This window comes from Myotis yumanensis, unplaced genomic scaffold (assembly GCF_028538775.1).
Source record: "Myotis yumanensis isolate MYYU_CA2020_CCGP unplaced genomic scaffold, mMyoYum1.0.hap1 SCAF_14, whole genome shotgun sequence".
Lineage (NCBI taxonomy): Eukaryota > Metazoa > Chordata > Mammalia > Chiroptera > Vespertilionidae > Myotis > Myotis yumanensis.
Window position 1 is genome coordinate 45101169 of NW_027223765.1, and position 18270 is coordinate 45119438.

The following is an 18270-nucleotide window of genomic DNA, read 5'->3' on the forward strand; positions in this document are numbered from 1 at the left end:
GAACCCCAAAAGACCTACACCAAGGCACATTATAATTAAATTTGCAAACACCAATGACAAAGTAAGAATTTTAAAGGCTGCCAGAGAGAGAGAGAGAGACAGAAAGTTACCTACACGGGATCTCCCATCAGACTATTGACTGATTTCTCAACAGAAACACATCAGGCCAAAAGGGAATGTAATGAAATATACAAAGTCATGCAAAGCAAGGGTCTGAATCCAAGAATACTGTACCCAGCAAGACTATCAATCAAAGTTGAGGGTGAAATCAGGAGCTTCAGAGACAAAAAAGGACTAAGGAAGTTTATTACCACCAAACCAGCAATGCAAGAAATGCTAAAGGGTCTGCTGTAATAAGAAGAAATAGGAAGGGAAGAAGGAACACAGGCATAAAAAATAAAAATGGTGGCAAGTACCTATCAATAATAACTTTAAATGTAAATGGATTAAATGCCCCAATCAAAAGACATAGGATAGCTGAGTGGATAAGAAAACATGACCCATATATCTTCTGTCTACAGGAGACCCACCTCAGAATAAAGGACTCATATAGACTGGTGGTGAAGGGATGGAAAAAGGTTTTTCAGGCAAATGGAAATGGAAAAAAAAAAAAAAAAAAAGAAAGAAAAAAAAGGCTGGGGTGCAATACTTATATCTGACAAATTAGACCTCAAAGTGAAGGCCATAACAAGAGATAAGGAAGGCCACTTCATAATACTAAAGGGAGCAATTCAACAAGAAGATCTAACTCTGGTAAACATATGCACCCAATACAGGAGCACCCAAATACATTAAAAAACTTCTGGAGGATATCAAGGGAGAGATTGACAGCAATACATTCATAGAAGGGACTTTAATACCCCACTAACACCACTGGACAAATCCTCTAAACAAAAAATCAGCAAAGAAACATCAATCCTAAATGACTCACTAGATCAGATGGAATTAATTGACATCTTCAGAACATTTCACCCCAAAGCCACAGAATATACATTCTTCTCAAGTGCACATGGGTCATTTTCAAAGATAGATCACATATTGGGACACAGGCAAAGTCTCTTCAAATTCAAGAAAATAGGAATCATATCAAGCATCTCAGATCACAATGGCATAAAATTAGAAATCAACTACACTAAAAACAATAAAAAAATCAAACACCTGGAGGCTAAATAGCATGCTATTAAAAAAGGATTGGGCTACCAAAGAGATCAAAGAAGAAATAAAAAGCATCATGGCAACAAATGACAATGAAAACACAACAATGCAAAATCTATAGGACACAGTGAAAGCAGTATTGAGAGGGAAGTTCATAGCTCTACAGGCCTACCTCAAAAAACAACAAGAAATAGTAATAAATTATCTAACCCAACAACTCAAAGAGTTAGAAAGAGAGCAATAAGAAAAGCCCAATGTAAGCAGAAGGAAGGAAATAATAAAGATCAGAGTGGCCCTAACCAGTTTGGCTCAGTGGATAGAGTGTTGGCCTGCGGACTCAAGGGTCCCAGGTTCGATTCCGGTCAAGGGCATGTACCTTGGTTGCGGGCACATACCCAGTAGGGAGTGTGCAGGAGACAGCTGATTGTTGTTTCTCTCTCATCGATGTTTCTTTTTTTTTTTTTTTTTTAATATATTTTATTGATTTTTTACAGAGAGGAAGGGAGAGAGATAGAGAGTTAGAAACATCGATGAGAGAGAAACATCGATCAGCCGCCTCCTGCACATCTCCTACTGGGGATGTGCCCGCAACCCAGGTACATGCCCTTGACCGGAATCGAACCTGGGACCTTTCAGTCCGCAGGCCGACGCTCTATCCACTGAGCCAAACCGGTTTCGGCACTCTCATCGATGTTTCTAACTCTATCCCTCTCTGTAAAAAATCAATAAAAATTAAAAAAAAAAAAGATCAGAACGGAAATAAATGACATAGAGACCAAAAAACAATACAAAAGATCAACAAAACCAAGAGCTGGTTCTTTGAAAGGATAAACAAGATTGATGAACCTCTAGCCAGGCTCACCAAGAAGCAAAGAGAGGACCCAAATAAACAAAATCAGAAATGAAAGAGGTGAAGTAACAACCAATCCCACAGAAATACAAATGATTATGAAAAAATACTATGAAGAACTCTAGTCCAACAAAATGGACAAGATAGATGAAATGGACATATTCTTAGAAAAATACAAGCTCCCAAAACTCAACCAGGAAGAATTAAAAAAACCTGAATAGGCCGTTAACTACAGAAGAAACTGAAGCAGCGATCAAAAATCTTCCAGCAAACAAAAGCCTTGGTCCAGACGGCTTTACAGGGGAGTTCTACCAAGCATTCAAAGAAGAACTAAAATCTATCCTCCTCAGACTATTCCAAAAAATTCAAGAGGAAGGCACAGTTCCAAGCTCTTTCTATGAAGCCAGCATTACCCTAATCCCAAAACCAGATAAAGACACCACAAAAAAAGAGAACTACAGGCCAATTTCCTTGATGAACATAGATACTAAAATTCTCAACAAAATTCTAGCAAATTGGATTCAGCATTACATTAGAAAGATTATACACCATGACCAAGTGGGGTTTATTCTGGGGATGCAAGGATGGTACAATATCCGCAAATCAATAAATGTGATACATCACATAAACAAACTGAGAGACAAAAATCACATAATCATATCAATTGATGCAGAAAAAGCATTTGACAAAATCCAACACCCTTTCTTGATAAAAACTCTCAGCAAAGTGGGAATAGAGGGATCATACCTCATCATAATAAAAGCCTTATATGACAAACCTACAGCCAACATCATACTCAATGGGCAAAAACTAAACTCATTTCCCCTAAGAACAGGAACAAGACAGGGATACCCACTTTCACCACTCCTGTTTGATATAGTACTGGAAGTGCTAGCCATAGCAATCAGACAAGAAGAAGAAATAAAAGTCATCCAAATTGGAAAAGAAGAACTAAAACTGTCCTTATTCTCAGATGACATGATACTATACATAGAAAACCCCAAAGACTCCATCAAAAAACTACTAGACCTAATAAATGAATTCGGCAATGTATCAGGATACAAAATTAACACCCAGAAATCTATGGCCTTTTTATACACCAATAATGAACTCACAGAAAGAGAAACAAACAAACAAAAAAACACCAAAAAACAAAAAAATCAATCCCATTTACCATTGCACCAAAATATTAAGATATTAGGAATAAACTTAACTAAGGACGTAAAAGACCTGTACTTGGAAAATTACAGGACATTAAAAAAAGAGATAGAGGAAGACATAAAAAAATGGAAGAACATACCATGTTCATGGATTGGTAGAATCAACATCATTAAAATGTCATACTACCCAAAGCAATCTATAGATTCAATGCAATCCCCATTAAAATACCAACAGCATATTTCAGAGATCTAGAACAAACTCTCCAAAAATTCATCTGGAATAAAAAAAGACCCTGAATAGCCACAGCAATCCTGAGAAAGAAGAACAAAGTTGGAGGGATCACAATCCTATCTAATAATAGACAAACATGGTAATTGACCGTACCTTTGCTATGCCTCCCATCGGCTAATCAGCACGATATGCAAATTAACCGCCAACAAAGATGGCGGCTAATTTGCATACCACAGGCAGGACGGGACAGCGCGTGCCGCCAGCGAGCCACCATCCAGGGCAGGCCTGCCCCAGAAGACCCAGAAGCCGGGCTGCCTCGCCACCCGGGACCCGACCCGATCCGGCCCCAGGTGGCGAGGCAGCCTGGCCCCTGAAGACCCAGAAGCTGGTCAACGTGAGCTCAGCATCCGGCTTGGCTGTGTGGAGGGAGGGAAGGGGAAGGGCCTCAGGCCGGAGTCCACAGCAAGGGACCCTGAAGGAGGGGAGGGGAAGGGCCTCAGGCCAGAGTCCGCACCCTGGCCGGGCGGAGGGAGGGGAAAGGAGGGGCCTCGGGCCGGAGTCCCTGGTGAGGGATGCTGGCATCATTGCAGGCCCGACTATGCCCCCCCACCCCCCGCATGAATTTCGTGCATTGGGCCTCTAGTACCAGATATCAAGCTACATTACCAAGCCATGGTTCTCAAAACTGCCTGGTACTGGCACAAGAACAGACATATAGACCAATGGAAAAGAACAGAGAACCCAGAAATCAACAAAAGCCATTATGCTCAATTAATATTTGACAAAGAAGGCAAGAGCATACAATGGAGTTAAGACAGTCTCTTCAATAAATGGTGCTGGGAAATTTGGTCAGATACATGCAAAAATATGAAACTAGATCACCAACTTACACCATACACAAAAATAAACTCAAAATGGCTAAAGGACATAAATGTAAGATGGGAAACCATACAAATCCTAAGAGACTCTATAGGCAGCAAAATAGCAGACATTTGTTGTAGCAATATCTTTACAGACACAGCTTCTAGGGCAGTGATGGAGAACCTATGTTGTGTGTCAGAGGTGACACGCGAAATCATTTTTTTGGTTGATTTTTCTTTGTTAAATGGCATTTAAATATATAAAATAAATATCAAAAATATAAGTCTTTGTTTTACTATGGTTGCAAATATCAAAAAATTTCTATATGTGACACGGCACCAGAGTTAAGTTAGGGTTTTTCAAAATGCTGACACACCGAGCTCAAAAGGTTCTCCATCACTGTCCTAGGGCAATGGAGACTAGAAAATAAACAAATAGGACTACATCAGAATAAAAAGCTTCTGCACAGCAAAAGAAACCATCAACAAAACAACAAGAAAGCCCACTGCATAGAAGAACATATTTGCCAATGATATTTCAGATAAGGGTTTAATCTCCAACATTTACAGAGAACTCATACAACTTAACAAAAGGAAGATAAAGGATCCAATCAAAAAATGGGCAAAGGATCTAGACACTTTTTGAAAGAGGACATACAGAAGGCCCAGAGACATATGAAAACATGCTCAAAGTCACTAATCATCTGAGAGATGAAAGTCAAAACAAAAATGAGATACCATCTCACACCTATCAGAATGGCTATCATCAACAAATCAACAAACGACAAGTGCTGGAGAGGATGCGGAGAAAAAGGAACCCTCCTTCACTGCTGGTGGGATGCAGACTGGGGCAGCCACTATGGAAGACAGTATGGAGTTTCCTCAAAAAGTTAAAAATGGAACTCCCATTTGACCCGGTAATCCCACTTCTAGGACTATAGCCCAAGAAACCAGAAACACCAATCAGAAAGGATATATGCACCCCTATGTTCATAGCAGCACAATTTACAATAGTTAAGATTTGGAAACAGCCTAAGTGCCCATCAGCAGATGAGTGGATTAAAAAACTGATACATCTACATAATGAAATACTTTGCCACTATAAAAGAGAAGGAACTTCTACCATTTGCAACAGCATGGATGGAACTGGAGAGCATTATGCTAAGTGAAATAAGCCAGTCAGAGAAGATAAATATCACATGATCTCATATGTGGGATATAATGATCAACATAATTTGATGAACAAGAATAGATCCAGAGACAAATGGCAGGGGAGGTGGGGGTGTTAGAGAGCAACCAAAGGACTTGTATGCATGCATATTAGCATAACCAATGGACAGACACTGGGGTGGTGGGGGCTTGCCCGGGGTGGGAATGGCTGGGGTGGGGAGTCAATTGGGGAAAAAAGAGACATATGTAAAACTTTAGACAATAAAAAACAAAAACAAAAAACTCCTAGCCATCTTCAGACTTTCAAGTCCTTGGGAGGAAGTTTGGGTCCATAACCTGCCTGCGCTTCACTTTCCCCACCTGTGAATGGGGCGTGAACGGTGCCTGCTGGGCAGCTAAGGGTCAATGAAGCGATGCTTATAAATGCTCATAAAACGCCCTGATCGGTTTGGCTCAGTGGATAGAGCGTCGGCCTGCGGACTCAAGAGTCCCAGGTTCGATTCCAGTCAAGGGCATGTACCTTGGTTGCAGGCACATCCCTAGTGGGGGGTATGCAGGAGGCGGCTGATCGATGTTTCTCTCTCATCGATGTTTCTAACTCTCTATCCCTCTCCCTTCCTGTCTGTAAAAAATCAATAAAATATATTTTAAAAAAATGCTCATAAAGCACAGGCCCGCACAGGCTGAGCTCAGTACATGCGAGTCCACGGCCCTTTATCCGACACCCTGGGGGCCAGATGTCTTAGAATCAGAATAATATTTTGAATTTTAGAAAGGTAAAGCAGCCATTTAAGGTTGGTTATATATAACTAGAGGCCTGATGCACAGATTCGTGCACCGATGGGTCCCTCAGCCTAGCCTGCGCCCTCTTGCAAGCTGGGACCCCTGGGGCAGTCCAGCATCCCCTGAGGGATGTAATAGTGCACGAAGTGGCAGGCGGCTGGGGAGGAGCCCGAGCCCAGGCAGGCGCCACACCGTTCCTGCTCATCCCAGCCCCGCTGCGCCTGCCACTGCCTCCGCTCAGTAGCACTGCCGCAGAGGTGGGAGGCTCACGGCACCCAAGCTGTGCTCGCCAGCTGTGAGCCAGGTGTCTGGAGCCCATCAGTCAGCTGAGCACTGCTCCCGTTGTGAGAGCACACTGACCACCAGGGGGCAGGTCCTGTGTTGAGCATCTGCCCCCTGCTGGTCAGTGCACGTCATAGCGACTGGTCGTTTGGTCACTTAGGCTTTTATATATATAAATACCCCTATGAGGAGCCCAGGCAGCCTTAGTGATCACACATAATAATGTTTCTGCTGCAAAGCATATCACACTCCAGGGGTAAATCCTCCCAGTGCGGGTCAAACTGTGCCACCAAATGAGTTCTAAACACTCTTGCTTTTCAGAGCTTTTGGGGTTTAAATGTGCATCAGGGGTTGTGCATGTGTTCTGTCTACTAGGTGTGATTATTTCCTCTAACATCTTTAGAGCTTTTGGGGGGCCATCTGGGGTGGATTTCCTTGTCACTATGCAGTTCCCCCGGGGTGCGATGGGATGCTGGAAGGCTGGGGAAGGAGAAAGTGGAAGGACCCCTGGGAGGGAGCGCGGGCGGAGCGGTTTCAGCCCCCTCCTGGCTCTGTCCACCAGCAGACAGCAGGTACCTCAGGCAGCAGGCTGAAGTCTCTGTCCAGAATGGCGCTGTAGGACTCTTGGAAGAATTCCTGGAGGCTGGTCCCCATGAAGTGGAACGCATAGGCCGCGGCCAGCTGGGGAAAGAGCTTGTGCTGCTGCGTCTGGTAGTCCAGGACTTTGGCCTCCGGGTCGCTGGGGGCAGGAAACTGGGGAGGGTTAGAAGACTGTACGAGCCGCATTCACCTTCCCGTAGCCCCACGGCCACAAAGCCTTACAAAGGGCGTTTTTATATCTCACTTCTATAAAACTTGACCGAATTGACACGAGGCTAGTAATGACCTTTTAAAATTCCACCTGACATGAATAACCACTCATGTCACTGCAGACAGACGGATGTTTGCTTATGGGTTATGGGTGCTGCCCCTTGTGGGCGAGGTTTACAAAATTACAGCACATCCTGCTAAAACCTGGGAAGCTCTGCATTCTAACACACGTGGTCCCAAGGATTCGGGGTGAGGGCTGTGGATTTGAACCTTGACCTTTCCCTACCCAGCTGCACGTGCTGGGGAAGAGGTGGCACCGAATCACTGACTCTGAGGCTGTACACTTGTGCCCCATGGAGTCGCAAGGGAAGGACTGCGCCTGCTTTGTCCATGGCTGCGTCCTCCGGGCCAAGACTGAGGCCAGCAGGCGGGGCTGTTCCTGCTGCAGCTGTTTGTGGATTGACAGGTGTGGCAGAGAGAAGCCTCCCAGGGCTGATGGGGGGAAACCTGGAGCCTCTTCTCTAAGCAGCAGCCCCTCAGTGGGATGGACGCACTATTATAACCATCCTCGGGACTTTCTGCAACTGGACAATTGGGCTCTGGCCAGAACATCATCGGCAGCCCCTGCCCAGCGCCTCTGTTCTCCAGAGCAGACACCCCCCGCCCAGCACTGAGGCCCAGGCTGGCGAGGGAGCCTTGCGTTTGCCAGAGGAAAGGACCTGGGGCCAAGGGCCGGACACGATTGACTGCATTTCATCCTCAGCATCAGCCTGAAAGACTGTTCCTGTCGTGCCCGCTTATAGATGAGTGAGGGACCAAGAGGTGGGACAGCTAGCCTAGCTCCCATCACTGACAGGTGGCCCGCAGGCCTGTGGGCATCCGACCCGCAGTCCATCTTGCACTGGACTCCTGGACCCTTGAGCCCTTTGCATGAGACACCATCACACTCTTGGACTGGCTGCTCCAAGGTCCAGTCTCTACAAGTGGGAAAGCAGACCCGGAGCAGGCAGAGGACTCAGCCGGGTGGGACAAGAACTGCCTGTCGCTCAGCACCACGAATTCAGTCAGTTCTTCTGTGCCCAGCTCTTCCCTAGGCCTGGCTCTGCCTTGTGCCCGGTTCTGCCCTGTGCCCAGCTGTAGCCTCTCTTCCTGAGGTACCACATGCCCAGGCTGCACTTGCTACATCCTTGGAGTGTCCATTAGGGACATATTTATTCTAAAAAGTGATTTACCTGAAATTAAAATTTAACCGGTAGACCTGTATTTTCATTTGCTGAATCTGGCAACTGTGTGTGTGTGTGTGTGTGCATGTGCATGCCTGCGCACTTGTGTACATGAACACGTTAAAGCAGAGGGCACACTCAGCCTTTGCTATTTGGTGCACGGAGTGGAGGAAGTGTCAGCCTAGCACTGACATCCACGTACAACTAAACGTATCCAAGCTTGGACAGGCCACGGTCAGATGCTGACATTCACAGCCAGACAGAACCCACTTCAGCCTGTGGAGTCTGATGTAGCCATTGGGCTTTGCCAGACACGATTACTCACCCCCTGACAGAACCAACTTAGGAGCCAGTCACCTGCAGCTGGCAACCGGCTGACCAGACACAGCTGTGCAGGACCTAGTTGGATTCAGACAGACAGACAGACAGACGCCCACACGGCCCGATGAGGCCAGACACTGACAGACACAGGTCGGGCCAGCTGATCAGCCGGAGTTAGGGGAACAGGTAGAGACCCCGCAGATGGGCCAGGCCCGGGTGAATGTGCGTGCATTGAGGGGTAGTGCCAGCTCCCAGCACGTGCTCGGGCAGAGGGGACCTTGCTAGGGCCAGGCACCGTGGGACTGAGTCTCCCTGCCTGCATGGTCAGCCTCTGGGCGTCCCTTGCCTGGGTCGGAGCCGGGATTGGCGGCGGATGACTGAGTAGCGGATGGCGATGATGCAAGCCTTCTCCAGCAGCGGGTTGATCTCGTCCAACAGCAGGCCCACCCGCACCACCACCATGGAGAGGTAGTTGCTCTGTGCTGTTCCGAGCTTGATGTAGGTGCCATCTGGCAGGACCTGGTGGACCAAGGACAGTGCTGGGTCTGAGCCAAGGCTGCCAGCCTGCCTACACCCAGGACCGGGTCCTCCATGCCCTGTGGACACCACAGTCCTCGAATCACTTACCCAGAGCAGACAGCCCACCACCAGCCAAAATGTGCTCATGTGACTACGCTGCTTGTTAGAAGTGAAACATCTGTGCTTGTGGCTAAACAGCCACTTCCTCAAGTGCCCTGGTTCACGGCTCCTCTCCTGGGATACCCTGGGCCTTCCCAGAGTCCATAGCTAAAGGTAATCCCTGCCCAAATGTGCACCTCTAGGACTTTCCCCAGCACTTGGCTGGTGTCTGTTCAGCGATTGTGTCCAGTCCGCACTGTAGGTACATATGTATGTCGTCCTCAGCCCTATCCCTCTTCTCTTCAGATAGCCTTGCCATCCATCTGCCATCTAACGAGGTGAGCATTTACCCATGAGAACTCTGAGGCTCAGAGAGGCCAAGAGACTTGCCCCAAATCACACAGCTCCTAAGCCGGGCTTTTACCCAGGTCTGTGGGACACCAGCGCCTCTCTGGGGGAGATATGCCCCAAACTCGGCTCTATGGAGGAGGCCCAGAGCCAGCAGCCACCTGCGGGGGACCACCACCCCATCTCCAGGCAGCGCTGGCCTGCAGACTCCCCAGACCCCTACCTGTGCAAAGCGACTCAGCATGTTTTCCCTGGGGATCCGCACGTGGTCCAGTTGCAGGAAGCCATTGTCCGTGTACTCAAAGTCCATCTTGGGCCCGATATCTCCAGCAGTGACTCCTAGAAGGAGGTGGAGTTGGGAACGTGGGTCCACTGAATGCTGGCTCTGTGCCAGGGACCACACACACACACACACACACACACACACACACTCTAGCTCCTGAGCCTCACAGCAGCCTGTGACACTGGGTTGTTACACCAGTTTTGCAGGTGACCCAGCTAGAGTCAGACAAATGCTGCATCTCTAAATCACCCAGCTAGTTGGCATCAGGTCTGTCCAACTAGACTCTTCCCTGCCCCAGAGTGACCGGTCCCGGCTTTTCCCAGGGACTTCTGAAGCCCTCAGGCAGGGAGCGCTGGAGGGAGCAGCACGGCTTACCTGGCAGGAGGGTGTGGTCCTGGAGGCTCCGGATGGGCACAATGAAGGCGTGCATGCCCTGCCGGGCTCCCGAGCAGATCAGCTGGGCCAGGACCAGGGCGTGGGTGGCTGACCGTCCCACTGAGGGCAGAGAGACGAGAGGCCAAGTGTGACCCCGGTGTGTGAGGCTGGTGTGCAAGGCACAGGCGAACCCTCCCCACCAGGGACCTGGATGTGAGCCAGTCTGTAATGCGTCAGGAGGGCCAGCGTGGTGGCACGGGGAAGGGAAGGGCACTTTTTGAGGCCGGATGGGGGTTGGTTTGATCTGCCTCAAAGGATGTGGGACAGGGGAGGATCACAAGGAGCCCTGAGGGCAAGGGGCGTTTTCCAGGGGAGTCACACAGGGAAGCGTGTGAAGGCAGAGGGAACAGCATGCTCAGAAGCTTGAGGACTGGATAGGCGTGGGGGGACTAGGCAGAGAGGAGGTAGCATGCAGGACACAGAGGGATGCTCATTCAGGGTTCCCCTCAACTCACAGGGCCCTGACTGGTTGGAAATGACTGGAATCACGCAAAGAGCTTTAATGTGTGTCTGATTCGAGAATACGCTGGGTTGGAGAGCCATTTGGTGGCTGGAGGTACAGGGGCTCGTGTGGAAATGTCACGTTTGTGTAGCAAGCGCCCACAATTACGTAGGCAGGACCCCCATGGGGCAGGGAGGCTCAAGGAGGCTGATGGAGACATCGAGGGACCAAAGCTATCCACGCCCTCGTGTTCTCCCGCTTCCAAAGTCAAACCCTGACAAAGGCTAATGATTTTAATGAAAACAGTCCAATGGACAATCTGGGGAAGCGTGGCATCTATTAAAATCTGGTATTATGACAGTCTTCTGACTGAAGTGTGTGCCCGTGAGTCATTTTCTTTGGGGTCAAGGAGACGGGTATGTGTGTGAGGATGCGCGGCAAGAACATAGGCCCAAGGCACAGGACGTGTGCTCACCGCTGCCCCCACCTGGCTGATGCGCACCTTTATAAAGTCGCTGATCACAGAGAGGGGGAACCGCTAAAGACTCTGTGAACAAGCTTTTTGTTTTTTTCTGTCCTCAAAAACCTACTAATAAATGACTCTGGCTCGGCTGGTGTGGCTCAGTGATTTGGGCATCGACCTATGAACCAGGAGGTCATGGTTCGATCCCCAGTCAAGGCACATGCCCTGGTTGCAGGCTCAATCCCCAGCAGGGGGCAGCCAATCAATGATTCTCTCTCATCGCTGATGTTTCTATCTCTATCTCCCTTTCCCTTCCTCTCTGAAATCAATCAAAAAATGTTTTTTAAAAAATGACTCTGCCATCAACCTAATTATAATAAATACAGTTAATCACCATTTATCAAAACCCAGGTGGTGGCGGGCCCTGTGCTGGTGCTTTCCGGTTCTGACAGGGCAGGCGATGAGCCCATTTTCCAGAGAAGGAAACTGAGTCTCATAGAGCTGAGCGACCCCTCAAGGTTATCGGCCTGGAGAAGGCAGAGCTGGGATTTGAACTCTGCCTGACCTCAAAGGCTAGTTACTTTTCTCTGCAGCTGTGAAGCAGTCTTTCTTTCTCTGCCTGCCTCTCCATCTTCGTCTCCTCTCTCCTCTCTCCTCTTCTCTCCTCCTCCTCCTCCTCCTCTTTCTTTCTCTTTCTTTCTCTCTCTCTCTCTCTCTCTCTCTCTCTCTCTCTCCCTCCCCCCCCCCCACCATTGCTTTCACGTCCCTCTGATTTCTCCAGCCTCTCTCTTTCTCCCTCTCTGCTAGTCTCTCTCCTCTCCGTATTTCTCTTTCTGCTTTAGTTGAGCTCCTCAATTCGTTGTACATGTATTTTTCCACATAGGCGTTCACTGATGGGTCCCCAGCTGCCACGGGTGTGTCCTTGGAAGCGTATTCTCAAATAGGAGGCAGAGGGCCTCGGTGAGACCGCTTCTTGGGGCCAATCACTGAGCCTCAGGGAAGCGCGGATGCCACCTGGTGACCAAGGGAGGTGCCGCGGCCTGATTGGCGCTGGTGGTGGGTCTGGAGCAGGGACGCTGAGGGCGGCTAATCCCTGCGAGTGCGCCTGCTGGTGGCAAACTTTGGGAGGTGAGAGGACTGGGGTTGTGGGGAGCGCTGGGACTAAGCCAAGTGTGTGTTCTGTGCATGCACACGTGTGTGCCTGTGGGAGGGGCTTTGGCCTCAGCCCCCAAAGGTTGGGTGGACTTCCTCAGTTACTTCCAAGTGCCCTTGGGGCCTCTCAGCCACTCACTGATGAAACTCTTCACCACCCCCCCCCCCCCCCCCCCCCCCGCCGCCCCATTTTACAGAGTAAGAACCTGAGGCTCCGAGAGGTGAACTGACTTGCCCAAGGCCACTAGCCTAGAGCAGGGAATCAACTGAGGTCGGATGGGCATCAAAGTTAGTGATCCTTCACCATCTAGCTTTGCTCTCCTTGGGGACAGATGGGGCTGGCGATGGATGGACACTCACGGTCACCCGGCCACCACTTGGTGGCGGTTAGCGTGGGGCTGTGCATCACAAACTCCTGGGTGTCTGCATCGTAGGTGGCTTCCGTCTCCAGTCCCTGAAGGTACGTCCCTTGGAATCAAGGAGGGGAGTTAGACTCGGGCCAGGGTGGGAATTGCACCAGCCCAGTACGGCTGCGGGTACCTCCCAGCTGTCCTTACAGGCATTGCTCTCCTCCCCCCTGGGCTGTGTGGGCGACACGCGGCCAGCCCGAGACAAGGATGGTGGCTGACATTTCCGGAAAGAACGGCTTGCCACGCGTGAGCTCGGACATTGTTTGTATAAATTAGAAAGAGGCACCACCCCCTCGTCCAGACCCTTGCCTGCCACCTGCTGTAAGACTGGGGCAGGATCTGAGCACAAAGCTCACTTTCCTATTCAGTCTACACATCTATGACCACCGAGCCGTGAAGGGGCCCTGGCACCGTGCCCTCCAGGCAGCAGCCCTGGCTCACCGTGTCCCAGTTCTGTCTGGGCATATGTGGCGATGATCCGGAACTCGTGGCAGAGCGGGGCCCACTTGGCGATCTGCTCCTCTGAGCCCAGGCTCTGGAGGGATTTTAAGAAGATGTGGTGTAAACCTAAGGCCAGGTCTCCAGTGAGGGCTCTGTGGGGGAGAGACACCGTGGTTGAGACAGGGGCCCAGGGTGCAGGAGGGAAGGGGCCTCTCGAGTCCTGCCTTCCCAAGAAGCACTGCCGTGGTTGGGGGAACTAGTTCATGGGGCCGGGGCTCTGGGTGATCCCAGGTGAATTCCTCTCTGCTGGGGCTGCCCGTGGAGTGAGCACCTGAAAGCGTAACGAAATTCACGGCTCTGTTCCGACCAGCCCAGGCGCTGTGCTATCATGTGGAGGTGGAATTTCTTCTTAACGCCGGCTTCGTAACGTTCATTCTGGCTCATGAAATAATTATCCTTCAGGCTAAACACTGGGTCACTGTGGATGATGCTCTCTGCCAGGAACAGACAACAGTGGGCTTAGGGACCTGAGTGAGGCTCCTGGCACCTTCACAGTTTTCCACCCCCTTGCCTCTGGCCGTGGGAAGGAAGTCAGACGTTCCTGTCCCTTGACAGATGCGATGGCTGAGGCCCAGAGCTGGGAAGGTGACTTGCCCAAGGTTACAAAGCTATGCAGCGGCAGAATAAGGACCAGCGTCCAGGCTGCCTAGGACTCTTCCCTCAGATGGGCTCAGGGGGTGTTGGCATGATAAAGATGCCCTAGAGCCCAAAGGGAATCCGCAGCGGTTGCATTTTGAGAGCAAACCTTGTCATTTGAAGGTGGAAGTGCTGGTGAGAGACTCTTCTTCCAAGAGCAGCTTATGGGCACAAAGCAGGCGCCCCACTCCCACCTCCTTACCCACTTTCCTCCGGAGCGCAGTGTTCTCGGCACCTCCGTCGAGGATGTTGGTGAGCCTCTCCACGTCGAAGGATGGCTGGCGCCTCTCGCTCTCCATGTCGGGGTGCACCTGCCAGCTCCAGGCATCCCCCATCGACACTCGCGCTGGGCTGCCCATCCTAGCCTGGATCTGCCTGTGGTCGGAGGAGAGAGACAGCGGTCCCTTAGCTGAGGTTTTGCACTTCATCGTTTTGGTGACCCGTGGTCGAGCACGGTCCGAAATGATTAGATTCCAGAAATAAGCGATTCACAAGTTTAAAATTGTGCAGCATTCTGTGTAGCATGATAAACAACCCTCGAATTCAGCTCCATCCTACCCCAAACGTGAATCATCCCTTTGCATATATCACTGTCCCTTTGTCACTTATCTCAGTGATCAGGCCAACCGTGTCACAGCTTGTGGCGGGTCACCCTTACTTCACTTCGTGATGCCCCCAGTGCGAGAGGAGTGAAGCTGGCAGCGCAGACAAGCCAGAGAGAAGCCGTAAGTGCGTCCTTTACGTGAAAAGGCGAGGGCAGTAAGATATTTTGAGAGACCACATCCATATAACTTTTGTTATGGTTTACTGTTATAATTGTTCTATTTTATTATTAGTTACTAGAGGCCCGATGCACGAAATTCATGCAAGAGTAGGCCTTCCTTCCCCGGCTGCCGGCTCCGGCTTCCCTCTGGCACTTGGGACCCGGGCTTCCCTTGTAGCCCTGGCTTGGTCTGGTCTAGTTAGCATATTACACTTTTATTATTATAGATGGCTGTTAATCTTTCTCTTTTTTAAGAATTAGGAATGTCAATCTTTATTCTTTTTGTTATGGTTCATCCTCACCCGAGGATATTTTCCCATTGATTTTTTTTTTTTTTTTTTTTAGAGAGAGAGTAGAAGGGTGGGGGAGAGACACAGAGAGAGAAACATCAATGTGAAGGGACACATTGACTGGTTGCCTCTTCCATTTGCCCTGACCAGGGCCAGGGATTGAGCCTGCAACCGAGGCACATGCCCTTGACCAGAACCGAACCGGGGCCCCATCATTCCGCAGGCCGACACTGTATCCACTGAGCCACACCGGCTAAGGCTGCTGTTAAACCTCTTACTGTGCCTAATTTATACATTATGCTCAATCGCAGGTATGTACAGGGTTTAGCACTATCCGCAGTTTTACGCACCCACGGGGGTCATGGTACAGATCCCTCTTGGATAAGGGGGGGCAGCCGGACACCTGGCCTGGCTGCTCTGAGCCGAGGCGAGCCGAGGACCCGTGTGCAGGAGGAGTGCCAGGTCTGAATGCCAGCCAGGGCCCGCCTGGTGCCCCTCCACTCCACGCTCTCCCTGGGGTATCGGCTGCGGGCCAGGCCCAGTCCAGGTGTCGTAAGCAGGGATTGCTCAGTAAGGGGAAGGTCAGTACCTGTTAGCCAAGATCTGGGCAGGATCTGACCATGAAGCTCACGCTGTCACTGCAGCCTGTGCAACAAGCATCGCCTGGGGAGGTCCTCACGAAAAGTCAGTGAGGGTCAGGAGGAAACCGATCGGGGCGGGATTGTGCGTAGCCTTTAGCGGCACAGCTGGATGCGGCCAGGGGTTGGCTGGGGTCTGGTCACAAAGCACGTGCTCTGTCCCTGCTCCAGCCCCGCCGCGGGGCCCCTGGGGAACCTGTGGTCCCAGCTACCAGGTCCCCTCAGCACCCCCTTTGGGTTTGTCTGCCCATGTCTGTGAGCCTGGAGGTGCTGTGGAGCTGAGGGGAGGACGCTGGCTCCTGGCCTGTGAAATGTTTTCCCTGGAAGCCCTGTGCGTCCCTCGTAGCCACGGTGGGTCCTGCATCCTCCACAGCAACCCCCCGGCCTTCCCGGGCCTCTCAAATTCGTCAACCCCTTCCATCCCATGGCCACCAGCGCCCTCGCCCCTCAGGGCCTCAGGGGCTCTTGTCTGTGCTCCCTGCTGCCTGGATGGGCTCTTCCTGGAGTTTGCTCCTGCCCCCCCGCCCCCCGCTTGTGGAACGGAGCCCACGCTCTCCCTTCCTCCTGCACTTTGCCTCTGCTCTGTCCCCTGGTGCTCCTACTCAGCCCCAGTCTCCAGGGCCCCCTCCTCTAAGAAGCCTTCCTGGCGGGACCCCCTGGGAGACCGAGCACCCCTTCGGGAACCTTATTTGCTCCCAGGCGCCTCCCTAGGCCGTGAGTGCCCGGGACTGTCCCAGGAGCCTCGCTCACAGGGGACGCCCAGCCTTTCCGCAGGTGGCCACCACTTGGATCCCCTTTCTTTTGCACCACGACCCTGCAGATCCTCTACTGGCATCGTGACTGCTCACAGAATTCAGGAGCCTCAGGGAGGGAGGAGACACAGAAGGCCTCGCAGCCACTTGTATGCAGGCTGCCAAACCCATGCCCCTAAGTGGGTGGCTGGGCCCTGCGGGCGCTGACCCGGGGCCTGGCACGGTCACAGGCCCCCTGGATCCCTGCAGGGCCACCTAGCCAGCTCCTCTCTTCCTGCCCCACCTCCTCGCTGCCTCCTGCAGCGAGCACTCGCCCCACCCCTCACCCCCAGGCTCGCCCCCACTGGGTCTTCCTGCACCCTCTTCCCCAGAAGTCCTTGGCTCCCTAATGACCTCTTTCAAGTCTTTTTAAATATATGTTATTATAAAATGCATATATATTTTATTGTTATAGTATTACAGATCTCTCCCAGCCCTCCTTTCCCCTGCCTCCCAGCCCTATCCACCCCCAGGGCTTCACTCCCCTATTGCCCGGGCCCATGGTCTTTCAAGTCTGATCAGTCACCCCTGCCCTGGCTCCCAGTCTCCCTCCCTCTGCTCTGTTTTTTCTTCTGCGAGGTGTCCTACCACACAGGATAATCGACTCATTTCTTCTGTTGTTGCTTATTGCTGTCTGCCCCTCCTGAAAGGTACACTCCAAGAGGCAAGGACCTCTGTCACCTTCATGCTGTCGCTCCAGCCCTAGCACAGGGCCTGGCCCAGAGGTGGTGTCTAGTAGGTAAGTGTCGAGTTAAAGAAAGCAGTGCTCAGAGGCACTGGGAGCCGTGGAGGTAACTACTTCATTGGTCCAGTTGGCAGGGGTCTCCCAGTCCCCCGTCAGCCCGGGATCCGACTCACCTCTGTCCGCGTCTGCACTGCAGGCCTGGCCGCTCCAGCTGTGGCAGGCCCAGGCTTCCGGCGAGCAGCCCAGCCCCTTTCTCCTCCCCCGAGGGGAGGCACGGCCTGGCGGCCGCAGCTGCCAGCCGCCCCAGCTGAGCTCACTGTGTGCTCTCTCCTGCCCCCTGTCTCCCTCCAGCGGCTGTGCCTGCACCGTGCCCAGCGTGGAGGCTGCCATGCCGAGGAAGCAGGAGAGAGGGCTGGGCAGCTCAGTGAGTGCCAGCGGCTGAGCCTCTGTCTTCCTCTTCCTCTCCCTCCTCCCTGGCCCTGCCTCCCGGAGCCTGCTCCTGGGAGGGCGCACACACCACACTCGGCATAAGGAAACCCCACGGCCCCCACCCAGAGCCCAGAGACCTGGGTTCGAGTTCCAAGGTGTGACACTTCCTCATCTCCTCCCAGGCTTCCCTTCTCTTGTCTATAACAGGGGTCCTCAAACTTTTTAAACAGGGGGCCAGTTCACTGTCCCTCAGACCGTTGGAGGGCCGGACTATAGTTTAAAAAAAAAACTATGAACAAATTCCTATGCACACTGCACATATCTTATTTTGAAGTAAAAAAACAAAACGGGAACAAATACAATATTTGTATTTGCATGTGGCCCGCGGGCTGTAGTTTGAGGACCCCTGGTCTATAACGTACAGGCTACACAGGAAAGCTCTTGGTAAGCTGAAAAGCCCCACGCATTTTAATTTGTGATTATTACGGCTTTCCTGGCTCCCCATAAAAACACTTCTCAAATCCCGAGAGTGATGTGTCA

At 51.2% G+C, this 18270-nt stretch overlaps 1 protein-coding gene across 2 annotated transcripts in view; it reads right to left on the reverse strand.

Moving 5' to 3' along the window:
- Window positions 1–17552, reverse strand: part of ACOX2 (acyl-CoA oxidase 2) — a 42147-nt gene extending 24595 nt beyond the window's left edge. The window contains exons 1-9 of one of the 2 annotated variants that reach the window (XM_070390888.1): window positions 17475–17552; window positions 14337–14509; window positions 13770–13932; window positions 13439–13590; window positions 12948–13055; window positions 10471–10590; window positions 10036–10151; window positions 9193–9365; window positions 7069–7231 (exon numbers count right to left, since the gene is read on the reverse strand). In XM_070390888.1, the coding sequence (XP_070246989.1) occupies window positions 7069–7231; window positions 9193–9365; window positions 10036–10151; window positions 10471–10590; window positions 12948–13055; window positions 13439–13590; window positions 13770–13932; window positions 14337–14493 (1152 nt within the window). In that variant the 5' untranslated portion in view covers window positions 14494–14509; window positions 17475–17552. The remainder of the gene's footprint in view (window positions 1–7068; window positions 7232–9192; window positions 9366–10035; window positions 10152–10470; window positions 10591–12947; window positions 13056–13438; window positions 13591–13769; window positions 13933–14336; window positions 14510–17474) is intronic. The other variant, XM_070390889.1, reaches the window with a different exon arrangement.
- Window positions 17553–18270: the final 718 nt, after the last annotated feature.